Raw genomic sequence first — 25,257 nt, 5'->3', positions numbered from 1 at the left:
CCAATAAGAGCGCGCCGCCGCCCCGGATTGGCCAATCGGAGTCGGGTGGCGCCATAGAGTCGAGGGGAATGGGTGCGGCTAGAGAAGCTGCCGGATGGGCTGGAGGACTAGGGCGGCGACGGGAGGGAAGAGCGTCCGCCGGAGGTTGGCATGGACGGGCTTGCAGGAGGCGGGGCGGGTGAGATTTAAAGGGCCAGCGCTCCCCCTCTCTTTTTTTTCCTCCCTCCCCTGGGAGGCTCTGTGGATTCAGGCAAATTTGACGGCTGGCGCTGCAGGTTGACTAGGAGTAGCCCCATGGATTTAACAGAGGCGGCGCTGTGTCGGGATAGCTGGGCGGTGGGCATGTGCAGAATCAGAACTGTAGCGTCGGAAGGGATCCCGAGGGTCATCTATTCCAACCCCCTGCAATGCAGGAATCTTTTGCCCAGCGTGGGGCTCGAAACCACGGCCCTGCGATTAAGAGTCTCATGCTCTAATGACTGAGTTATCCAAAGGGAAGCAGGTTAGACTTTGGAGAGCTTACCTCTGCTTATTTGGGCTTCAATAGAGACCGTGGGTTGCTTTCCTGCTGCGGATCCTCATTAAAACACCCTTGTTATTTATCCCACCACTGTTCAGGGCTGCTGCAAAAGTGGCGCTTCGCTTATTTCCATGACACTCCAGCTCCAACTGAATTGTTGTCCCTTCTCTTGCATTTCATTTCCCCTTGAGCCCGCGGCTTAACATGCCCACCCTAAAAACTACGTGTCTGTATCCCTGCAACAAAGGATTGTACTTTATGCATCTGATGATGGAAGTGACTCTGAGTCCACAAATAAAGATGTATTGCCTTAGACCAGGAGCAGGCAGGCTGCAGACTCGGCATAACTATGTTTTGTTTTGTTTTGAACTAGAACATCAGGATCCACCAGCCAGAACAAGGTGAGGCATAGAGGACTTATGCACACTTTGAACCAAGTGCCAGGGTGCCCCTGGGCACATTTCAGTCCTGGAATTTGTTTTCTGACCCAGAACTGGATCACACAGTCCTTTCAAATGCAAATAGTTCCTGGTTCCCCATCCCCAAGTTTTCTTCATTTCAGCTATTTATTTCAGAGAAGGGATGGGAGGAGACATTTTGCTGCTGCTGTCATTAAACTCTTGGGAGTCAGAAATGCCTTTTGATCATCCTGAGATCTGCCAGTAAACCTTGACCTACCTTCTCCTCATCCCTGCCTCTTGCCCTGCCAGGGCTAGAGGGCAGCCAGGGCCCCCCCAAACCAGCAGAGGGACCGTTGTTGCCCTAAGAGTGCTATCATTTTGCCTTGGCACAAAGTATCTAAGACGATTAGATGTAGCCTGCAGTTGCATCCAGATGACCTATTTACTGAGCGTTCATCCTGATTTGTTTGCAGAGTTTATGGGGAGGCTAGGTGACATTGGCTGTTAATTGAGCATCGATTCTGATCTGTATGTGAGGAGGTTATGCGACGTGTCAGACAATTGTTCTCCCATACCTTCCCATGAATTTCCTCTTCATTTTTCACAAAAGTCTGCTCTTTTGGGGGAAGCGGGTTTGTTGTTCAAGACCTCCAAATCCACTTCGATTGGACAACCTGAATTGGTCACTGTAGGATGGAACCCCACCCTGCAAATATCAACAGTTCTGAAGTGCTCTAAGAGAACTCCCAGTTTGCATGTCCCACCTCTTCCAGGTTACAGGGGGCCAAACTGAAATCCTGGAGCCAGCACTGGCCTTGGAGATACATGAAGCCATGCAGTAGTGGGGGAGGCCAGGGCTTTGGGCTACGTGGCTTATCCTAGCTGCATGGCAGCTGGGAGAACAACATTGTGATCCAGTTATTAAGAGCACAGTGATCTTACTAAGAGCAGGGTGACACAATGTGTTTGCTTTCACAGTTTGCGTGCACAAAGCCCCTACACACACACGCACACACACCAGTGTGATGTCCATGGGTGTAGGCAAAGAGGGGCAGCTGCCCCCAATCAATAAAAATCAATAAAATACATAGCTAACTGAAGTTCTGCCCCTCACAAAGGCCTGCCCCCCTAACAAAAATCCTGGCTATGCAATGGTGATGCCTTAGTGCACATTGATGCACTTTGATAGTGCGCATTAACAGCAAGAACAGCTTGGCTGAATCTTTCCCGCCAGCTTTGCATTTTTCAGTTCTGTTAGGCCACAAAGGTAACATTCTGGATGGGTGCCAGGAAACTCATTTCTAAGCTCCTTCCTGAAACATGGTTGGCAATGAACATATGTCCCTGCGAACCCAAGGGTCCTGGATGCCACCCTGAGAATCTTGAAAATCTACTTCAGTGCTCCTTTCAAACCACCAGCCATTACAAACAAGCAGTGAAAAATGGATGTACGCAAATACGCTTTTTGCATGTTACAAGAGGCCTCAAGTGCCTCTTTGCATCTTTTGATGACCTATTAGCTTCCGACAAATCAGTTCTATATTGGGTACCACTCCCCTCCCAGAGCAGCCTGGAATCCTGACGTGTTGCAGATGCCTCTTCTTTCCCGAAAGGTCTTCAAGGTCTCTAATGGGGCCATTAGGCTGAAGGGCCCCCATGTGCACTTAAAGCAGGCCAGATGCAGATGAAAGTCCTTGTCCTAAAGCCCAACAGGGTACCAATTAGATTCAGTGGGCGAACTGTGGAGGGAAAATTACAGGATGCTGTGAAAAAGAGGACTTGGGCAGGAGTGGCATTTAATGCATTAAATTGTGCTGGAAAGAAATCTTAAGTAGCTGGGGTGGCATTTGCCTCCCATATTCCCCTGCATCAGTTTTTAGATAGGAAACTGCAACAGGACACAGGAGTGCTTCTTTTTGTTCAAATAATCTGTAAAGCAGCCTTCCCAATCCCCAGCCAGGTGGTTCCCTCTGTATGGCTTGGAGCTGATGGGATTTGTAGTCTGGAGGACACTGGCAGCTTGGGGAAGCCAGCTTGAAGCATCGCATATGCTGATGACACAGTTGTTGTTGTTGTTGTTGTTGTTGTTGTTAAGAAGAAGAAGAAGAAGAAGAAGAGTTTGGATTTGATATCCCGCTTTATCACTACCTGAAGGAGTCTCAAAGCGGCTAACATTATCCTTTCCCTTCCTCCCCCACAACAAACACTCTGTGAGGTGAGTGGGGCTGAGAGACTTCAAAGAAGTGTGACTAGCCCAAGGTCACCCAGCAGCTGCATGTGGAGGAGCGGAGACGCCAACCCGGTTCACCAGATTACAAGTCTACCTCTCTTAACCACTACACCACACTGGCTCTCAGTTCCATGTGTAATTTGATTAATAAAATATCATAACCTTATAATACTCGCATATACGATGCTTCAAGCAGGCTTCCCCAACATGCCGGTATCCTCCAAAGGCTTTAGACTACAAATCCCATCAAACCCAACCATACAGAGGGCACCGCCTGGTCAGGGAAGGCTACTTTACAGTATTATAACAAATACTGGCTAGGAGCAGGATCCCTGAGGTCCCTGGAGATGGAGCAAGGCTCATTTGGGAGCAGGGTTGCCCATTTTTATAATAGGCTGTGTTCCAGGCCTTTAAAAGCAGTCTGAATGTAGAAGTTCAAAGATCAGTCCACCCTCTCCCCCAGCATGAAGCTAATGTAGTGGAGAATCAAAACTTTATTTGTATGTGTCCGACTGCTGCAGAAGGCAGGGTGGCTAGGCCTATTGGGGGAGAAGAAGTTGGACACCCTCGCTGGGAGTTCCAGCTGCTGATTTCTTTAGGGGCTGGGGAGTGAAATTTGGCCAGGAGAGCTGGAGAGTTTGGGTCTGGTGCAGTAGAATCTGTCTTGAAGGGACTGTTCCCATATGAGCCTGCCTGAGCCCATTATTCAGAAGTGAGATGGGTGGAGGTGACAAGGGACAGTTCGGGATCTTTTAAGAACATAAGCAGAGCCTGCTGGGACATGCCAATGACCCATCTAGTTCAGCGTCCTGTTCTCACAGTAGCCAAAAAGGTGTCTGTGGGACGCCTGCAAGCAGGAGTGGTATTCAGGGTCACACTGCCTCTCAGGGCTTGTCCACACTTGGGCTTGTCCTCTGGTGTTTTCTTCCACTTGTTCTAGACACGGTTCTGAGAGGCTTTTCATTTGTCCCACTGCTTTCTCCCAGAGACCCCGTTGTGAACTGCTGAATTGAAACAAATGCCAGTCCACAAAAAACCTGACTTTGTTCAGATTCTGTGGTAAACTGCGGGTTTCCCCTGGGAATGGGGCAAGGCAAACAAAGAACCTCTCAGACTTGTGCCTAGAAAGCCCATGGCAAGCGGCAGTGTGGATGGGCCCTGACAGTGCCTGTCTAATATTTTCTGTCATAGGAGCCAACTCCTAGGGGCCGTGGGGGGCTTCAGCCCCCACAATAAAATATTTGAGGCCCACAAAGTTTATGGGCATTTCCGTGTGCCAATGCTAATAACATTTGGGCCTCAGCTCCAAACTTTGCTTCCCTCCACCCCTGGATTTAATGTTAGATTGACTGATGCTCGCCCAGCGATCTCTGTTTTAATTGTGATATTTTATAGCAACTGATTTTAATGCCTCGTTTTGGAAGCCGACCTTTCAGCACAAGGTGTGGGGGGGGAATGAACATGTTTTAAATAAAATCCAGTAATAATGAACACACACCAACCCTCCAGGGTGGGCCTCCTGGGAGCTAGATCTCCAAATTTCTCTCAGGGATGGGATTGTTTGGAAAAGCACTGCAGGGGGAATAGTGTAGACAGGTGACGTGGCTGTAAGATCTGTGAGTTCTCTGGGAGGGCAGCGAGATTAGAGAAGAGGCAGCAGGGCACAGAGTTCTCTGGCCTCAAAAACAGGAAGGCCTCTTGGCAGGTGTCTACTTCTTGTATGGTTGACCACCCTCCTCCAATTCACTTTGAGGAGTCAATTAGCTCTAATTACCCCCCACCCCAATGTTCCACCAATTTTCTGACAAAGGATGTGAATAAATTGCGCATTAAAAGAGATTAGTACATCTCTCTCTCTCTGTTCCCCATTCAGCTGGGTTTCTGGGGGCCATTACGGTCAATTACACATATGTTCCCGCCGCCCTGTGTCTTTTGTCTATGGAGTAATGACGCAACCCAACCTGTGCCTTCCCCCTCTATAAATCCTGGGTCCCCTACTTTGTGGGGAATCAGACATCCAGCGGCTCCTGACAGGTTTCAAGGTATGAATTCCTTAAAATCTATGATGGAGGTTTGGGATTTAAGGGTGTTGGTTTGCGGGTGTGGGGTAGGACACAAGCTGACAGACTGTTAGGAGAGTTTAAACGGAGCAAGCTTTTTTCCTGCTGCTTCAAGAGGGTGGGACTCAGATGGATTCGATTACAAGAAAGGAGATTCCGACTGAACCTTCCTGACAGCAAGTGCGTTTCGACAGTGGGATAGTCTCAGAAGGTGGTGGACTCTCCTTCCTTGGAGGTTTTTAAGCAGAGGTTGGATGGCCATCTGTCAGGGATGTTTCAGTTGAGATTCCTGCATTGCAGGACTAGGTGACCCAACTCTCCAGTTCCATGAAATGGGGCACAGCAGGGGTGTCACTTTTTTTTTGCCCCAACGGGGTAGGCAGAAATTCAACAGGTTTGGTTTTTTGTGGCCTAAAGCAGTGACAAGAAATGTCTCCACCTGTTGAATGTATGGCTGTTGTGCAGGTGCCAAGAGGAATAGGAGACCTGTCAGGGATGCATGTACCACGTTTCATGCGCCTGCATCTTAAAAGCACCGTGAAGCCGTTGCTGTTTGAGAGGGTTGCAGGTTATTAGGGGCTAGAGGTCACAATGCGGCTGGGATTTGTGCTGGAGAGAAGAGGCCTGCAGCTCAGTTATCTTTTGGGCAGGTACAATCCAGCGCAGTGCCAGAGCGCATGCAGACCATGGGCGCTGCCTTATTCTGAGACCAGGCTCTTTGGCCCTCTAGCTTAGTGCAACTACTCTGACTTGCACCTGACCCTTCAAGTAGCCATGCTTGTGGAGGGGTTGAATCTGGGAACATTGCATACAAAGCATCCCCTCTGGCAATGGCTATTGGCAGTCTTGCTATGTGGATTTGCTGAGAGCATCATCCAGTGGGTGGAGTTGGAAAGAAGATGAGGAGTGTGTGTGTGTGTTTGTGCTCTTTTTAAAAGGCTTGAAATTACATTCACGGTGCCCTTGGTGCGCACTTGTATCCCGCCACAGACCATAGCCGCTATGTGACTAGTGATTATGGTCTGTGGCCAAACAGGTTTTGAAGAATTCTTAGTGCTTAAACCGCCCCCCCCCCAAAAAAAAAACTGGCAACAGGCAGACAAAAATTGTATACATACCACCAAGGGAACCAATGTTATATATTTATTGTGCCTCTTGGGGACCTCTCAAGAAATAATGTCTATCATAATCCTGGTATTCTGGCTGGCTCTGTGGTCTAAACCACTGAACCTCTTGGGCTTGCCGATCAGAAGGCTGTTGGTTTGAATCCCCGTGACAGGGTGAGCTCCTGTCGCTCTGTCCCAGCTCCTGCCAACCTAGCAGTTTGAAAGCACCCCAGTGCAAGTAGATAAATAGGTACTGCTGCAGCAGGAAGGTAAACGGCATTTCCGTGCACTTTGGTTTCTGTCACGGTGTCCCGTTGCGCCAAAAGCGGTTTAGTCATGTTGGCCACATGACCCGGAAAGCTGTCTGTGGACAAACGCCGGCTCCCTCGGCCTGAAAGCGAGATGAGCACCACAACCCCATAGTCACCTTTGACTGGACTTAACCGTCCAGGGGTCCTTTACTTTTTGCTTTACTCATTCTGAAATTGGGAATGCAATTTCGTGGGGGAAACAGAGTCAGGCTGGAAACCAGAATGCTTCCTTGATTTCTTTCTTCTCCCACAGATGATGTGGAGGTCTCAATCCGTGCTCTGTGCTTCTTTGCTCCTCTGTGGGCTACTCGGGGAATGCTGTGGAACCGTTCTGGTGGTGAGTTACACCGGGGCCCCCCCTAACACACCCCATCAACCCTACTTGATAGAGAGCTGTCACTGGCCTCCCTCCGTCCCTCCTGATCGCCTGCATGGGCTGGGCAGGTCCTCACACGCAGCAGAAATGAAGTGGCAGGATGGAACTGCATCTGTTCAGACTGTTGCAGGTGGCGCAGTTTGTTTGTTTTTAATGTACAGTATATAGGCTTAATTTCAAAATAGGTTTCTAAGCAGCTTACTAAGCAGGTTCTGCATACATATCATGCATTTAAAGCACCCCCCAAAAAAAGCTTGGGAACTGTAGTTTGTGAATTGTGTTGTGAACTGTAATGTTGCAAGGGGTAAACCACAGTTCCCGGGATTCTTGGTGGGGTGGGAGGAAAATGTATAGTCTCTATAAAACCCCAGTTTTGATTACTCCAACACTTTAAAAACAAACAAACGAAAAATCCTTGCAGATAGAAAGCAAATACCTCAGGGATATTCTACCCCAACTATTCCCCAGCTATTCTCTCTCTGTGTGTGTGTGTGAGAGAGAGAGAGAGAGAGAGAGAAAGAGAGAGAGAGAGAGAGAGAAGAAACCTCTGACTTTTCTGTGGCTGAAGTTTAGGTCACATCTGCACATGGGCACAGCCAAGGGGGAGGGCCGGGACGGGCAGCTGCCCCCATGAATCAATAAAAATCAATAAAAATACATAGCAAACTGAGGTTCTGCCCCTGCCACCAACAAAACTCCTGGCTATGCCCATGCATCTGCACCATACATTTAAAGCACTATTAAATTATGTAAACAGTCTTGGCTTCCCCTAAAAAAATCTTGGGAGCTGTAGTGCTGAGAATTGTTAGGAGACCCTCCCCCCCCTCACAGAGCTACAGTTCCCAGAGTTCTTCAGGAAGAGGGATTAACTGTTAAACCACTCTGGCAACTGCAGTTCTGTGAGGGGAAGAGGGATCTCCTTACACTTTCAGCAGCCTGAATAAATGGCCATTCTGAAGATTCTTTAGCGGAGGCCATGGCTCATTAAAATGGCATAATCGTGCTTTAAAAGTAAGGTGCAAATGAGGCCCTATTGTGCAAGGGTGACAGTTACATCCTTTGCTCCGCCCAGTTTGGCCTCTAACCCCACCCACCTTTGTCTCTGGCCCTGCCCACATCTAACCCCTCCCACCTTTGTCTCTGGCCCCACCCACTGTTCTCTCTGGCCCTGCCCACCTCTAGCCCCACCCACTTTTGTCTGTGGTCTAAGCCAGTGTTTTTCAACCACTGTTCCGGGGCACACTAGTGTGCCGCGAGATGTTGCCTGGTGTGCCGCGGGAAAAATTGAAAAATTACTTTATATATAGTCAATATAGGCACAGAGTTAAATTTTTTAACATTTTCTAATGGTGGTGTGCCTCGTGATTTTTTTCATGAAACAAGTGTGCCTTTGCCCAAAAAAGGTTGAAAAACACTGGTCTAAGCCACTACAGTTGGTACCTCAGTTTACGAACTTAATCCGTTCTGGAAGTCCGTTCTTAAACTGCAACCATTCTTAAACCGGGGCATGCTTTCCCTAATGAGGCCTTCCACCGTTCGGCTTCCATTCTTAGACCAAGGTAGAGTTCGCAAACCGGGACGCTACTTCCGGTTTTGCGGAGTTCGTAAACAGAATAGTTCATAAACAGGGCTGTTCTTAAACCGAGGTACCACTGCACTGGCATGTATCCCTCCACCCACAGAAGATTTCCCCATAGAAAATGTCACCCTCTGACTCACTGTTGGCAGGCTTAGTTTCAGGGGACTTTTCCTCTTGTTGCATGTGCAGCCCAAGGACAAACGTGGCTGGACCCTGAACAGCGCTGGATACCTCTTGGGACATCGTAAGTCAAGTCAGGATTTGCTTGGCATGAGAAAGATACGGCCACAGACCCTCCAAGTGTCCCTATCTTCCCGGGACGTCCCTGATTTAGAGAAGCTGTCCCGGTTTCTGATTTGATCCTGGAATGTCCTGCTTTTCCTTAGGATGTCCCTATTTTCATTGGAGAAATGTTGGAGGGTCTGGAGTTATCCGACCCACCGAGCCGCCTGAAGGCAATCCTGTATAGGGAAGTTTTTAAAATGTTTAATGTTTAATGATGTTTTTATATAAGTCGGAAGCTGTCCAGAGTGGCTGGGCACACCCAGTAAGATGTGTGGGGTATGAAATTATCATTATGGAATGGGACGTCCCTATTTTCACTGGAGAAATGTTGGAGGGTATGTGGCCAAAGGGCAAGGAGGAGAATGAAATGATATTGGAATCTGAAGTTAACCTTTCCCTGGGGGTTAAATCCCATTGAACTCCATGGTACCTACTTCTGAGTAGAAGTGCCTAAGATTGCACTATAAGGTATCTGCCACCGTGTGCGGAAGCAGGTCCAGGGGTTGCCGTGTGTTTGTGTGTGTGTGTGTGTAGTAATTTTATGTTGTGAACTGCCCTGCGATCCTCTGGTATAGGGCAGCATACAAATTTAATAAATAAATAGTTAATAATAGTGAAGAATACAACAAGAGGCCTGCTGGATCAGGCCAATGGCCCATCTAGTCCAGCATCCTGTTCTCACAGTGGCCAACCAGGGAAGCCCGTAAGCAGGACCCGAGTGCGAGAACAGCTCCCCCCACTTACGATTCCCAGCAGCTGACACTCAGAGGATGCATGCCGCCTCTGACTGTGGAAGCCAAGGCCTGCGATAGCCACCATTGCTTGCAGAATACCCACCCGTTTCGTCTATGCCTCTGTCCTCTCTGCTCAAATAAACCTTTGCTGGTTTATTTCCCCGGCACTTCAGAAAACCTGCAAATCCTGTTGGACTAGAGATGACATAACGATGCCTTTAGCACAACCACTTCAGCTCATCTGTTGTTGGGGATGCCACCTTCCAGGCTTGGCACGAGCGTGCAGCACCCACGGGCAGTTGCTGGAATGCTAGCGCAGGTGCCTCTCCTGGGAAGGGCTTATAGCTCAGAGGTAGAGCATCTGCTTGGGATGCAGAACGTCCCGGGTTCGATCCCCAGCATCTCCAAGTAAGGCAGGGAGAGACTTGAAACTCTGGAGAGCTCCCGTCAGCCGCTTCAGGCAACACTGAGGCAGATGGGCCAATGGTCTGATTTTGTAGGGGGTGGGAGGAATAAGTTGGGTTTTTTAATGCAAAGCTGCTTATTTTGCACTTTCTGAAATAATCTTTGAACCGAAACACAGCTATTTCTCGAAATACGCCCTTCTCCAAATTGCAGGGTGCTTCTCTCCAACCCAAGCATACGTGTGCTGTTATTATGGGATGGGAAAGTGTGCCTAAAAATGCATGTGTCGGTAAAAACGAATGTGTAAAAGGCATTATGTATGTCTTGCAGAAATGTGTGTATTGGGCAAATTTGCATATTAAAAAATGTGCATTTGAGGCGATACGTCCACTGATATGCTGGCAACTTTCCATGGGGCTCAAAAGAAATTGAGAATGGGCTAAATAAATAAATGTGTAGAACTGAGAAAAATGAGAAACAGAGAGAAGTCAAAAGCATGGATAGCTTTGTCCATTCAAATTGACTAGCTCTAAGTCAACTTCCTTAGGGGAAGGAGTGCTGCTGCAGCCATCTCCTGCCCTGCAGCATCTGGCTGGCCGCTGTGAGAACAGGATGCTGGACTAGAAAGGCCCTTGGTCTGATCCAGCCAGGCCTCTTCTTAGACAGCTGCCCAATGGGTCATTCCACATCAAATCAATGCAAAAAACAAGGGTTTCGTTACCCACCGTTTCGGATTTTGATGAAACTGAGTGTACACCCTTCCCTTATGGTTGAACCCCCTTAAATTATCTCAAATGGTTTAAATTTTATAGCACTTCAAAGTTTCTTGAAATCTGCGTTTCTGTCCCTCTTGAGATCCTCGGCCTTGTGTACATTTTATTCTTTTCCTCCATAACCAATGATCAGATCTCTTTGAAATTTTACACAGAGCTCAATAACATGATGAGGATTTGAGGAAAAAATACACCAGCACTCAAAAGATTTTATAAATGCCTTTAAAAAATGTATAAATGTAGTTTTTTTGGTGGAAAAACTAGGTTTAGAAAACCTAAATTTTCAGCGTGTGGGCATGATGGAATCAAAAGTTTTTGATGGTGAAAATTATTTCAAAGACATGCTCTTTCTCAACGAAGAATAAAATTTATGGGTCTTATGTACACAAGGCCGAGGATCTCAAGAGGGACAGAAACGCAGATTTCACGAAACTTTGAAGTGCTATAAAATTAAAACCATTTGAGATAGATGGAAAAAAATTAAGGGAGTTTCTTTCAACCATAAGGGAAGGGTGTACACCAAGTTTCATCAAAATCCGAGACAGTGGGTGACATGACTGCATTGAACTGACGTGGAATGACCCCAATGCTGGTTGTTTGCAACACTGCTGCCATCTGCCACTGCCACCGGTAGTGGGTCCACCAGAAGATGTACCGGTACACCTGAAGGCCTCCTCACACCTGGAACTGGACCGGCCATCTTCTTGTTGGGGTAAAACAGGCAGAGTGTCAAGTGACTGCATGCTAAGAGTAACTCAGTGCTATTGATGTACAAGGCCCTTTACAGAGTCAAAGAATAAAACTGGACAGGTCTCTGCCCCAAGGAGCTTGCAATATGTCTTTGGAGGAAAACAAGAAAGAGGGAGGGAAAATACTCCCTACCCGTCATCCTTATCATCATAAATTCGATCTCCCTGCTCTTTAAATTAGTTTTCTGTAGTGTAATCCAGACAGACAGGCGTGCAAGTTAAGTCTGCACAAGTTGCTAGTCCTCAGACATTGCTACTGGTCCGCGTAACCTCCCGGATCCATGTTAGTTCGTTTGTAGCCCATTGATGGCGTAAGAGGAAAGAACAAGTTATATTCCAATGTATGAAGACGTCCTGCCTGGTAGCTAAGGGGTGATTCTTATGTGCCACTAGCCAAAAGGCTGTTCACAAACCTGATGTAATCTGTATTTTTCCCCCTATGTAACCTGCAGCACTTCTCCCCTTGCACTCTCCTCTCCCCAAAGCAGATGCTCACCAGACACTGTCCAACAAAGGGAGCCTGGCGCATAAGCGAGATGCTACAGAGGACTTGTATTCCATAGGGCAGGATTCCTTGGGTGAGCACCCTTTCACTGACTTCTCTGCCCTCTCCATTATGCTCCCTGCATGCTCCATTATGCTTGTGTTATAAGAAAAAAAACCCTGCTCCTTTTCCCTTATGGGATATCCAAGAGCCCGTATAGAGTCCTTAGGTGGGTTCCCTCTCAGTAGGAGAAAATAACAGATGCCAACCAGAGAATATTGAGAAGCAAAGCAGCTACCGTGTTTCTCCGAAAATAAGATACCGTCTTATATTTATTTTACTTAAGAAAATAAGCCTATGGCTTGTTTTCGGGGGTGTCTTATTTTTTTTATTAAGTACCGTATAGTTCTGGGCACCTGCCTCCTCCTGCCGTGGCCGGCGTTGCTGCTGCTTGGTCCAGCTGTCTCGGGGCACGCGGCCCTGCTTGGCGCCGACCCGGCAGGCCACCTCCTCTTCCTGCTGGCTCCCGGAGGCTCGGGGCGGTGGGCGCCGACCTGGCAAGCCTCCTCCTCTTCCTGGTGCGGCTTGGCGCCTGGAACTGGCTGTTGCTGCTGCTGCTGAAGTACTGACAAAGTGCCCAGCAGCGCCGCACGGCTTGCCGGGTCAGCGCCCTGAGTCGCAGCAGCAGGAGGAGGAGGCTTGCCAGGTTGGCTTCCAGCAGCGCTGCGCTGAGCGCCCCGGGCCTCCAGAAGCCAACAGGAGGAGGAGGCGGCTCTTGCTGGGTCCTGCTGGCTCGTGGCTCCAGGCGGCGCGCACTGCGGCTCTTGCTGGGTTACTGGGCGTTTTGACGGGGCTGCACCAGCAGCAACATCCGGGTCTGGGTGCCAACCCGACAGGCCTCTTCCTCTTCTTTGGCGCCCTCTAGAACTGCGCCCAGCACTACGGCTTATTTTGGGGGTATGTCTTATATTTTGTGAATGCTTGAAAATCCTGCCATGGCTTATTTTATAGGCACGTCTTATTTTATGAGAAACAGGGTAGTAAGCATGATCTTTATTAAACTGTTGCAACAGGGTCCCCCGCTCACCCCACGCAGGGAGGGAGGAGGGGAACCTTGAACAATGGTGTGCAAGCTCTTGTATAGACTTTTGAAATTGCCCACCCTGTAGTTCGAGACCCCCCCCCCCAACTTCATACATACATCACTGAAGGGGGGCGGACACCAGCAGAAATCCTGTCTGGCAGGATGCTGATAATGGTCTTTGATTGTTTTACCTGGGCAGCCTGGGCATTCCTTTTGAGATGCTAAATACTTACAGTAGTTCCTGAATTCAGGTCACAGGCTCACCCTAAAGGTAAAGGAACCCCTGACTGTTAGGTCCAGTCGCGGACGACTCTGGGGTTGCGGAGCTCATCTCGCTTTACTGGCCGAGGGAGCCGGCGTACAGCTTCCGGGTCATGTGGCCAGCATGACTAAGCCGCTTCTGGCGAACCAGAGGCAGTGCACGGAAACGCCGTTTACCTTCCCTCCGGAGCGGTCCCTATTTATCTACTTGCACTTTGACGTGCTTTCAAACTGCTAGGTTGGTAGGAGCTGGGACCGAACAATGGGAGCTCACCCATAGCTGTCAACCCTCCCTGCTGTTTCCCAGTGCTATAATAAGGGAATTTCCTGCAAAAAAAGGGGAAAGGTTGACAGCTATGAGCTCACTCTGTTGCGGGGATTCGAACTGCCGACCTTCTGATCGGCAAGCCCTAGGCTCTGTGGTATAGACCACAGCGCCACAATGGGGAGAATATTAGAGGTTACTGGAAGAGTCAAAATGGCTTCAGGATTGTTCTCCTGTACTGTTTCAGACACGTGGTTTATATACTTACGTTTGCCTTGTAATTTTTTATATATAAGACCTTAGAATTCCTATAACACTTGCCTGTCCCCATCAACTCCATTTCATCTGTCTTTCAGCACATGCTGTGCGCTCCTTAGATGACGGCACCTTCCAAACCCTGATGGATTTTCTAACCTACCTGAACCCCCAAGGTATGGACAGATGCTGGGTTCTCTGGGAGGAGAGGGGCATTTTTTAAAGGGATGGGGAGTTGGGAAACCTGGTCCTGAAACTTCTCTGCTTTGGAACAAGGAATGCTGGGAGCTCTGTGTGGAGCAGGGCAGGGTAGGGCTGGGAACCTGGAAAATCAAATCTCTTCTCCGTTGTCTTTTACAGATCAAAGAGCTGTTTCACGCCTGCCCTTCTTGCTGTCAGAGGAAGAGTCCTTGCGGCAGTAGCAACCTGGCCTAGCAACCTGGCCTCCAGCCTGCGCGCCCTTTCGGAGTTGCTTGCTGCTGCCACTAGACCGCAGACCCCTCCCCACCCCCACCCCCCCACATACAGGATTCTGCTTTATTCCTGACACAAAGCCACCTTAATCCATTCTGGTGCCCCCAAACAGCTGTGCCCTTTGCACAGCCGTTTGAGAGCTCACCCCACCTTTTGAGAGAATCCCCCTCCCCTTGACTAAGCCGCCCCAGAGATATAGGCTACAAACACGCCATACAGTTAAAGCGCATGACTTCTCCAAAAGAATTCTGGGAATTGTAGTTTTACTCACCACACAGTCACCATTCTCAGCATCTGCTTCTTGGCAGTGGCGCCCTCCCTGTGGAACGCCCTCCCATCAGATGTAAAGGAGATAAAGAACTACACAACTTTTAGAAGACATCTGAAGGCAGCCCTGTATCAGGAAGATTTTAATGTTTGACGTTTTATTATTTTTTATATTTTGCTGGAAGCTGCCCGGATGGGTGGGGAATAATAACAACAGCAACAGCAATAACAATTACAACAACATCAACTATTATTATTATTATTATTATTATTATTATTATTATTATTATTATTATTATCTTCAACAAACTACAGTTCCCAGGATTCTTTGGGTGGGGGAAGTCACATGCTTCCAATGTGCTTTAAATATATGGTGTGTGCAGAGCTATACACTCAAATTAGCTCAGCCTCCCCCACCACCATTACACCTTTACACGCTCCTTTCTAGAGACACACACACACAATCCTGTACGCATCATTTGGAATGTGTGAGTTTGTATAGGAAGAAACATTGGAGTGTAGATGAACACATGTCCACATGTGCAAGGAGCACTCCTTTGGCACCGGCCCAGTGTCGCACCCTTGCCATGCTCGTGAACCTTAGTAGGAATAGCCATAGCTCAGTGGCAGAAGACATGCCACAAATTTAACCTTCTTTTCTATGCCTAATTGTTGTTGGGTCGCATACAGTGGACGAGAAAACTAGAGATGGGGAGAAAGAGAGAGCTCTGCTAGCTGTCGTGGTTAGTTGAATTATATCTATCTATCTATCTATCTATCTATCTATCTATCTATCTATCTATCTATGGGGGGCTCCTGCACCTTTGTGTAGAAGCTCCCTCTTCTGAAATCCCCTCTGCTACACTTAACTATTAAAGGGGCAGGAGCCCTGTCCTCTTTTTCACATCAGCACCGTACTGCTATCTTTCACCCCAACCAACTTCCCTATCCCTGGAATGGAGCCCCTGAGAATTTTTAGGCCTTCAATTTTTTTTTAATAGACACCCCCCCAGCCCTGCAGTAGATGAAACAACTGTGCACACCTACTGTCTACCCCTAGCTGCCCCCTCAGCCCTGCTGCTACATTTTCACTCTGAACAAATGTATTCATCCTGCTTTGAGAATGGAGAGATCAGAATGAGGGGCTGAGGTTACGGACAGGAGACCTGGGAACAGGGGAGAAGAGGCCCTATAAATGAACTGATTGAATAAACATTTCTCTTCTGAATTTGCTCGTCTCTCTAGCGTTGATGTCTTTGATCAGCACAGGTCCAGGGGAGACGGGGCTCAGAATCTACAGAGGGAGGTGCTACCAGGCTGTCTCCATCTTGGGGGTGGGATTCAATCACAGCCCAGTCACAACTTAAGTCAATTTGGGGAAAATAGGAGCTATTAACAAAAACAGGATCTGCACAGGAGTGTCGGACCTAATGATCTCCAGCAGGTCTTGCTCCCATGAAGCAGACGCTGAGACTGCTGGCTCGCTCCTGCCAGAACAGGATTTTCGTTACTGGGCCTTTAAACAGCAGCCTGACATGCTAAACTAGAGGGAAGGGGATGAGCTCTGCGGTAAGGACATCTGTTCTGCATGCAGAAGAGCCCAGCGTTCATTCCTAGCACTTCTAGGCGGGGCTGGGAGAGATCCCTACCTGAAACCCTGGAGAGCCACTGCCAGCCAGTCAGTGCTGAGCTAAATGAACCAGCGGTCTGACTTGGCATAACACAGCTTTCTCTATCCCTAAAAAAAGAACAGAGATGACACTTTTCGTGGCAAGGAGCGAAACTGGATCCCCTACTCATCTGCCGAAGATCGAATGGCTGCAAACGGCGCAGCTGCAGTTGTGGGTTCGTAAGAAGGCTAAGAGCTCGGATAGATCTGACCAAAGGTTTATCTAGTCTGGCAGCCTGTCTTGTGTGCGTCAACAAACCAGGTGCCCACAAGCAAAACCCAGAGGAAATAGCCCTACCATGCTGTTCTTCTACAGGTTTTGAGCAGCTTATTGCTTGTGAGCCTATCTGTGTTGGGCTGGATACTGTCTTTTAACAACCTGTAATGCAGTTGGCCGTTTAGATGGGCTCCACCTCTACCACCCCTGCCCTTTCGTGATGCTGGCTGGAACTGTTGGTCTGCAGGGTTGCCAGAGAGTTTTGCCCTTCGTGCTACTTCTGTTCTCAACGGTTCGTATCTTAGCTAGCTGAAACCATGGGGAGAGGGGTCATTAGGGGATTTGGCACAAGGGGTTGCCGGTAAACTACCGGTAATGCCCAGCTCTGTTCCCTGAAACATCTGAATCAGGAGAGGCTGTGCACACCCTAAGCTGGTACCTGAATGAAGGCTAGTTAACTGGAGCTGAAGACAATGTACACGGTTCCTCTTCCTCCTCATTTTATCCTCACAACTGCTCCATGTGGTAGGTTAGGCTGAGAGGGAGTGACTGGCTGGCCTGAGGCGATTCAGGGAGCACCGTGGCTGAGTGAGGATTTGAACCCTGGTCTCGCAGGTCTTAGTCCAATGCTCTAACCATTGCACCACACTGCCCCATACATAGGACTACCCTTCTGCCTGGCTTGGAAGCTGCAGCTAGTATAAAATTTAGCTACTAGGGTGCTCAGCTTTACACATATCACAGTGGTGTTGAAAACTACACACTACTGAGCCAAGTACATTATACCTAATACCAGAACACAGATTTTTAATATATTGAGATCCAGTCCACAACCTGTGGATTTTCACTTGTTGATAATGGAGAAGTGGGCCTTCTTGGGCCTTTTAGATTCCCTCCCTTATGCCCTTATGCAGTGCTTCTTTTTCTAAAAATAATGTTTAGGGCTACTCTCATTTTCCTATTCATATTGAAATACTGCCCCTCAACGGGGCCAAACTTAGATTAACAAAATATTTAGGGGTATGCATCCCCCTGCGTCCCCCCAGAAAAAAAGCACTGCCCTTATGTAATTCATGGACACACAAAAACATAAAAGCCTGGACTGAGACTCTTTTAATTTTTAGTTTACCATTTTACACACTGCTCTGTTTCATACAGCTTTGTTGTTTTTACTTAGCTTTTAGGAAATTCTGTTGAATGCAACTGTTTGCACTTTTGGTATACATAAAAATATTAGGAGGGATAATTTTTAAAATAAATAACTTGCGAACCCTTTCCCCGGAGAAACCTCGTTGTGCTGTTCGTTCCCACCCCCCAAAAGAGGAAATACAAAACAAGACAAACTGAATCTCATATTTTATTAGAACAGGAAAAAATAAAATAGCCAAGTGGAGAGTGCGAGATACAAGCAGAGAGGCCTTCCTAAACTTCTCTGTACCCTTCCAATTTCAGTACAGATGTTGAAGTGAACGTAAGTGGAAAGAGTGTGAAACAGGTGTTCAGCAAAGGGCAGAGGCAGCCCTCTCGGTGACCTTCCTGTGACTTCCCTTCTCCCACAACTCTGGCCGACTGGCAACGCAAAGTGACCCTCTTTTCTAGGAAACCAAGCACAACTGCTCTCTCAAACAGGCTCATGCAGTCTCAAGACAGGCTTGCCGTTTGTCACTCACAGGACAGGACGAGACCAAAGTGGGTGGAATTTGCAGGGAAGCAGATTTTGGCAGGACGTTAGACCCTTCTCAACTGTAAAAAAGTCTTTTGTATGTGGAGCGGTTTGCCTTGAGAGTTAGTCGGCTCTCCTACACTGCAGGTGTTTTAAGAAGAGGCTGGGTGGCTGTCAGCCAGGAAGGGCATAGTTCAGGGATGGGGAACCTTTTGGCCGCCGCTCCCACCATCCCTACCTCTTGGTTGCACTGACTCCAGCTGATGGAAGGTGGAGTCTATCAAAATCTCTGGAGGGTCAGAGCTTTCCCTTTCCTGCTGTAGTTGCAAGTTTCCTGCCCTGAGCAAGGGTGGACGAGACGACCTCTAAGGACCCATCCACCTCTAAATTATCTTATTCAACCCGATTCTCTTTTTCTTCAAGGGTTTTACTGCAACAGACCTTCTACAGGTGAAACTCGAAAAATTAAGAGTATCGTGGAAAGGTTCATTTCTTTCAGTAATTCATCTTAAAAGGTGAAACTAATATATGAGATAGACTCATGACATGCAAAGCGAGATATGTCAAGCTTTTATTTGTTATAATTGTGATGATTATGGAGTACAGCTGATGAGAACCCCAAATTAACAATTTCAACTTTGGGGTTTTCATTAGCTGTACGCCATAATCAACACAATTATAACAAGCAAAGGCTTGACATATCTCGCTTTGCATGTCATGAGTCTATCTCATATATTAAACTCCAGTAGCTAATCAAAACAATTGCTTACATAAAATGACTTTTCCACGATATTCTAATTTTTCGAGTTTCACCTGTACATTTCACCACCTAAGGGCTGAAGCAGAAAATCCATTATCGGCTCCCCAAGTGTCCCCCCCCCCGCTTCACTTTAAATAAGCTACTGGTCCACTGTGAAACAGTGATGTTATGGAGGCAAGGCTTAATCATTTCCAACGAACCATTTCCCCAATCTAAATCACACACACCTGCTGCTATTAGACCTGCATATGTGGGGCAGGCAGGGAAGATGCAGGTACCTGCATTTTCACCCACTGTGGACCTAATACAGGCATAGGCAAACATGGCCCTCCAGATGTTTTGGAACTACAACGCCCATCATCCCTGACCACTGGTCCTGTTAGCTAGGGATGATGGGAGTTGTAGTCCCAAAACATCTGGAGGGCCAAGTTTGCCTATGCCTGTAATAGCAGCTATAAGAGGAGGCATTTAGAGGGGGAAATGACACAACCCTGCTGTGTTTTAACCCAGTTATGTGTACACAGCCATAGTCTACCCAGCACATACAGCTTTGTACAAAGAAATGAGGAGTTTCTTCTGGAGGATCCTCTGGAGGAGCCTAGCGGTGATTATGGGGGTTGGAATCCTACAGGGTCACCGACTAGCCATCCCAACTGCAGGGGTGAAAGAGATTTCGCCTGGCTCTCAGCTAGGGAGAAATCGCTGAGTAACTCAACCATGGATGTGTTTTGGGTGCGTCCGAGTTCCCTGGCATCAGGAGCTATGCCGGAGCACAAGCGGTAAAAAGCCTTTTAGGGTGAAGGGGTGGTAAAATCCTGCTACCAGACTTCCAATTGCCTATTCCTGTTCTAAGTGGTCAGTTGATACACCGCCCACCTTAGAGTGCTGTAAGATCAGAACCAGAAGCCTTATTGTCAGTTACTTCTTGTTTTGTTTTTCATTTATGTACTTAAACCTAGATTGGTTATATACTGACTGTGTGTGTGTGTGTGGAGAGAGAGAGAGAGAGAGAGAGAGAGAGAGAGAGAGAGAATTGATTCTGTCTTTGTCTAATGGTTCATTTTTTGCCATTTTTTGAATTTACTGACATGCTCTGTGTTTCGTATAAGGGCAAACCTCGGTTCCCGAATGCCTCTGTTTTGGAACGTTTCGGCTTCCGAATGTCGGAAACCTGGAAGTAAACTGCTCTGGTTTTCAAAACGATTTTCAGAAGCCGAACAGCTTCCGAGCCACGTTTTTCTCCTCCCACCCCCCACCCCCATTGACTTTGCAGCCAGCCCATTGATCCTTGGTTTCTGAACTTTTCGGAAGCCGAACGGTCTTCCGGAATGGATTAAGTTCAAAAACCGAGGTTCCGCTGTAGTCGTTTTGCTTTGGGCCCCGCTCATTGTGGAAAAGCAGCACGTAAGTAAACTCAGTCACTCAAGCAATGCACTGGATTTGGTCCTGAGAGAGGCGAAATTCAGCTGGGTTGACCCTTGTTGCACCTCGCATCTCTGTGCCCGCTCTACCTCCTGCCAACTCCTCCACTTCATCTTACTCAGAGTTCACCACCAAAAGCTTTTGCATGTAGGAGTTGAGCCATTTCTGCCTCTCCATGGCTGTCAGCATCTTGCTTTTCTCCCTGAAGGCGGTATCATCTGCTAGCACAATGCTCCGCTTCCCTCCCAAACCTGGGACCCAGCTGGCTTGGTACAGCGCCACCTTCTTGCCCCTAGTAGACGGAGCTTCCTGTCTCGCTGGGCCCGACAGGCGGGACTTCCTGTTTTGCCCTTCATCTTCATTGTCCTCAGCCCACGGGGCGGTGACATCTGAGGACATCCACTTGAGCATCCAGTCATGCAAGGTAGCGGATGGGATGCGGAGGCTCCAGGGAACAAGGGCTCCTTTGAGGTCAACGCTGCCCCTTGGTGGAGGATACTGGGACACTTCACGTCTCCAGAGCCTGCTGGGAGAGAAAGTACAGGAAACCTGAGTTCTCCAGAGGAGGGATCAAGTAGATTGGAGTCCCAATATTGCCTTCTGAAGGAAGCACAGCACAAGTACAGATCCCCCTAAAGACTTGCCCACACAATATGCAATCTCCAGAAAGCCACCCATGTTAGCCTGTTGCAGCAGAAGCGAGCCTTTTGGTGCCTTAATAAAGACTAAATATATTTATAAAGATTTAGGCTGCATATACAGAATAAATTTACAGCGCACCCACCCAAAGAGTCCTGGCAGCTGTAGTTTATCCCTCACACAGCTACAATTCCCAGCACCCTTTACAAACTACAGTTCTTTGACGAGAGGGGAGTCAGGTGCTTTTAACTCCTGCTACCCCTGCTACCCCTGGCCATGGGCCCTGCTGGCTGGCGCTGAAGGGAGCTGCAGTGCAACAAATGTGATCTCTGCAGGTTCCCCAACCCTGCGCTAGGAATTTGATATACTGTAACCTGCAAACCTAGCAGTTCAAAAGCACGTCAAAGTGCAAGTAGATAAATAGCTACCGCTCCGGTGGCAGGGGCGTAGCAAGGTTAATTGGTACCCAGGGGCAAAAAATTTTTGTCACCCCCCCAGGCATGGGAAGGTCAGGTGGTACCTGGTGCGGAAAATTTCTTGTCAACCCCCATTGATTCCCCCCCCCGCAAAAATGGTTTTACATTAGTTTATATTTTCTTACAAGGGAATAATAACAAGTAATAATAATAAAAAACTTTTATTTATATCCCACCCTCCCTGGCCAAAGTCGGGCTCAGGGTGGCTAACATCAGATACATAACATTGGTATAAAATCAAACAATAATTAAATCACCTCCTAAAAACATCTCAAAATCAAATTAAAGTCTAATTAGATGGCTTTCCACAGGGTTAGGGTTGGGAACAGTAAAGTGTTCTCTGAACTGAAATTTCAGCCTTTATGACATAGGAAAACAGCCAAGTGAACAGCTATTTTGGTGGAGGAGGGTCAAGATATTAACCAATATGCATGAAATTTCATATATAGCTATATAATCCCTAGTATAGTAAGATAAGACCTTCGGAGCAGGCATTTAAAAAAAAAATCAATTTTTTTTTGTCACCCCCTCCATTATGGAACCCGGGGCGCCCCGCCCCCCCTTTGCTACGCCCCTTCTGGTGGGAAGGTAAACGGCGTTTCCGTGCACTGCTCTGGTTCACCAGAAGCGGCGTAGTCATGCTGGTCACATGACCCGGAAGCTGTACGCCGGCTCCCTCGGCCAGTAATGCGAGATGAGCGCCGCAACCCCAGAGTCGGACACGAATGGACCTAATGGTCAGGAGGGGTCCCTTTACCTTTACCTTTTAACCTGGCGGCTGTTAGTTGGTGGGAAACAATGGAAGCTTAATTAATAGGCAGGAAGTGCAGTAAGAAACCCATGGTCTCAAGCCTGCTGGAAGACACCTAGAGGGCACCTCCACCAGTAAGGTCCCTTGAGGGGGGAGTTCAGATTCTGGGGGGTGCATTGCTGGCTCAGTGTCTGCCTTCAGCATTCTTTCCCTGCCAGGGAGATGCCCCCGGGATGCTCTCAAGAGAGGCAAGGAGGGGACAGGCATCCCCTGCTATTAATTCCCTGTTCTGTTCAACTGTTCAGCTAGACATTTGCTAGATTTTGAGCCCCTCCAGACATCTGTTTTATTGTGCATTCTCCCTGAAGTACTCACGAGGCAATAAGGTTGGCCATGCATGGTTCTGCTTTCCATTCAGTTTGTGCCTGCAAACGTTTTGGGGTGGTCATACACTGCTTTGTCTACAACCAGTAATAATCCCATAACCCGTTGCTGGGAGCCCATAACTTTCTTTACCCCAAACATTCTGGTTTATTTTTGTCCCACTTTTGTCGTGCTTTTTCCCCTCCGGAAAGCAGTAATGTGGTAGCATCGAGGAAACGTTGCAGAATGACAAATAAAGCACGAAGAGTAGACCCACTACTGACACATTACGATTGTGTCAGAAACATGTTGCAGAACACACCCGGAATAAAACACCAGTCTGGAGAGGCCCCTGTTCTCTGTGCCTTTTTCAGCTCTCTTCTTCAAAACCGTCATTCCCTCCATTACTTATGTCCAGGCTGTGAGTTTCACCGTTTATTTGGACAAAAAATAAAATAAAATGCACCGTCTCTGCAGAAGAGGGAGCTATTGTGGACTCAAGGAAACTGCAAAGTTTGCACAAGTCCGAAAACAACTTTAAGGGGGGAACAGACCTAAGGAGAAGGGAACCTCAAAAACAGCCCAAGGACTGAGCATGCTCAGTTGCTACGAAATACTAAGAAGCAGCTGAGGATGGGAAATGAAAATATGGGGTGTTGGTGGTGGAGAAGATGGCCTCGAATCTTGAACAGAAGCACTCCTTTTATATATTTGAACATGGCTATCATATCCCCCCTTAACCTTCTCTTCTCCAGGCTAAACATACCCAGCTCCCTAAGCCGTTCCTCATAAGGCATTGTTTCCAGGCCTTTGACCATTTTGGTTGCCCTCTTCTGGACACGTTCCAGCTTGTCAGTATCCTTCTTGAACTGTGGTGCCCAGAACTGGACACAGTATTCCAGGTGAGGTCTGACCAGAGCGGAATACAGTGGTACTATTACTTCCCTTGATCTAGACGCTATACTCCTATTGATGCAGCCCAGAATTGCATTGGCTTTATTAGCTGCTGCATCACACTGTTGACTCATGTCAAGTTTGTGGTCTACCAAGACTCCTAGATCCTTTTCACATGTACTGCTCTCAAGCCAGGTGTCACCCATCCTGTATTTGTGCCTTTCATTTTATTTTGCCCAAGTGTAGTACTTTACATTTCTCCTTGTTAAAATTCATCTTGTTTGCTTTGGCCCAGTTGTCTAATCTGTTAAGGTCATTTTGAAGTGTGATCCTGTCCTCTGGGGTATTAGCCACCCCTCCCAATTTGGTGTCATCTGCAAACTTGATCAGGATGCCCTCAAGCCCATCATCCAAGTCATTGATGAAGATGTTGAATAAGACTGGGCCCAAGACAGAACCCTGTCCACCCACACTCTGCTTAACCCTTCCCAGCCCAGCCCCTCTTCCCCCTCTCCTGCAATGTCAAACTTCTCCCTTTGCACCTTCTTGCTGCCTCTTCTGGTTCTAGACGTGTACAGTGTTGTCAGTCTGGTTTGTGAGCTTCCTGCAGCAATTCTAAAACTATTATCTCCCCCCAAAAGGATAAAGAGCCAGTATTTATGTCTTCTTTCCCCCAGCCTGGCTTCTTTTGGAAGAGAAAGAAGCAACCAACAGTTGAAAAAGTGAGATAGGAGGTTCCCAAAAAGGCAACAAAAGGCACTCCCCTATTTATTACACTACCTATATTGGGATAGTCAACTTGGTTCCACCAAGATGTTGTCTAACTACAGTTCCTATCACCCCTGATCATCGTTCACATTGACTGGGGCTGATGGGACGATACTACACTGGCTGCATCTGGATGGCACTGTGTTGGCTGCCTCTGACCAACATATTCTTAAAAACTATTCTGGGTGAAGAACTTTCTCCTTTCCTTTCCCAGTCCCCTTCTCTGCCACATACCGGTGTTCTTTTGCAAGACTTTGGTCATGTTACTAAACTTTAAATGCACACACACACACACACACACACACAGAGAGAGAGAGAGAGAGAGAGAGAGAGAGAGAGAGAGAGAGAGAGAGAGAGATCTGCCAATCCTGCCCAATCTTGTCCACTGTAAATGTGGTTCAGATGGAGAACGGCTTGCGTGGTTTTTAACAAATCTAGAATGACTGATGGAAAAGGTGGCCGGGGAAAAACCTCTTCAACTTACCTGCCTGAGTTGTGCAACACAGCCCCTGAAGACAGCAGCAAGCAAGAACTGAGAATGACTAAGGTGGCCCCGGGACTTTTGCAGGCTCCAAACGCTGCTTCCATGGCTCCTGAGGCTAGGACGGAAAGACAGGGAAAGGGATTGGTGCGTGAAAGGGCCAAATGCCACCCCGCTTCTGGGCAACTCCAGCAGGCTCCCACCCGTGGATTCCTTACCTATGTATGTTGGCGACACAGCACAGGGGTTCTTGTATCCCAGTCCTCTGTTTCCCGCCTCCGGCAATCTCCCTCCGGCGAATTTATACCCCTCTGCCTCTGCTTGTGACATCAGCACAGAGGGCAAGTGGAGGCGTCCGGGGGTCCAGATCGATGGGAAGGCAGGACGATGCTTTGAGGCGGGAAAAGATGGAATGGATCGGATTGGAATGGGTTGCCCCCGTGTCACTCTAATAAAAGAAAATAACGAGGCACAGCAAGGAGGAATGGGGTCAGAATATGGACTGTGGAGGGGAAAATATGAGATAGGAGAGTAA

At 48.0% G+C, this 25,257-nt stretch overlaps 2 protein-coding genes across 5 annotated transcripts; one reads left to right on the top strand and one right to left on the bottom strand.

Annotated features, from left to right (window-relative positions):
* The first annotated feature begins 23 nt into the window (after nt 1-23).
* On the top strand, nt 24-14,311 carry LOC117059399 (galanin peptides-like). Of its 4 annotated transcripts, XM_033171117.1 has the most exons (7): nt 31-144; nt 894-921; nt 6,882-6,965; nt 8,773-8,827; nt 11,982-12,107; nt 13,980-14,054; nt 14,239-14,311. In XM_033171117.1, the coding sequence occupies exons 1-7, from the start codon at nt 95-97 to the stop codon at nt 14,298-14,300; spliced, it is 480 nt and encodes a 159-aa protein (XP_033027008.1). In that variant the 5' UTR covers nt 31-94; the 3' UTR covers nt 14,301-14,311. The 4 variants fall into 4 exon arrangements, 3 of the variants coding, with proteins under 3 accessions (XP_033027006.1, XP_033027008.1, XP_033027007.1); XM_033171115.1 differs by lacking the exons at nt 13,980-14,054; nt 14,239-14,311 and adding an exon at nt 5,025-5,193 and having other exon boundaries at nt 24-144; nt 12,015-12,098; XM_033171116.1 differs by lacking the exons at nt 13,980-14,054; nt 14,239-14,311 and adding an exon at nt 5,025-5,193 and having other exon boundaries at nt 42-144; nt 12,018-12,108.
* A 6,137-nt stretch (nt 14,312-20,448) lies between these two features.
* PTH2 (parathyroid hormone 2) lies at nt 20,449-24,834 on the bottom strand. Its single transcript, XM_033170057.1, has 2 exons — nt 24,726-24,834; nt 20,449-20,876 (listed from the first exon to the last, which is right to left on the bottom strand). The coding sequence occupies exons 1-2, from the start codon at nt 24,827-24,829 to the stop codon at nt 20,465-20,467; spliced, it is 516 nt and encodes a 171-aa protein (XP_033025948.1). The 5' UTR covers nt 24,830-24,834; the 3' UTR covers nt 20,449-20,464.
* Nucleotides 24,835-25,257: the final 423 nt, after the last annotated feature.

The sequence above is a fragment of the Lacerta agilis genome, chromosome 14 (assembly GCF_009819535.1).
Source record: "Lacerta agilis isolate rLacAgi1 chromosome 14, rLacAgi1.pri, whole genome shotgun sequence".
In the NCBI taxonomy this organism is placed as follows: Eukaryota; Metazoa; Chordata; class Lepidosauria; order Squamata; family Lacertidae; genus Lacerta; species Lacerta agilis.
The sequence above is the reverse complement of the archived record's forward strand: the minus strand, read 5'-3'. Positions and strand labels throughout refer to the sequence as shown.

What these genes read in the sequence shown, in the direction of transcription:
- LOC117059399 (XM_033171117.1), top strand. Translation starts at nt 95, where the DNA reads ATGGGCTGGAGGACTAGGGCGGCGACGGGAGGGAAGAGCGTCCGCCGG. An exon ending in GGGAAGAGCGTCCGCCGGAG is followed by an intron (nt 145 to 893) that starts GTTGGCATGGAC and finishes GTTTTGAACTAG; the next exon opens with AACATCAGGATCCACCAGCC. An exon ending in GCTGTGGAACCGTTCTGGTG is followed by an intron (nt 6,966 to 8,772) that starts GTGAGTTACACC and finishes TTGCATGTGCAG; the next exon opens with CCCAAGGACAAACGTGGCTG.
- PTH2 (XM_033170057.1), bottom strand. Translation starts at nt 24,829, where the DNA reads ATGGAAGCAGCGTTTGGAGCCTGCAAAAGTCCCGGGGCCACCTTAGTC. An exon ending in GTGTTGCACAACTCAGGCAG is followed by an intron (nt 20,877 to 24,725) that starts GTAAGTTGAAGA and finishes TTTCTCTCCCAG; the next exon opens with CAGGCTCTGGAGACGTGAAG.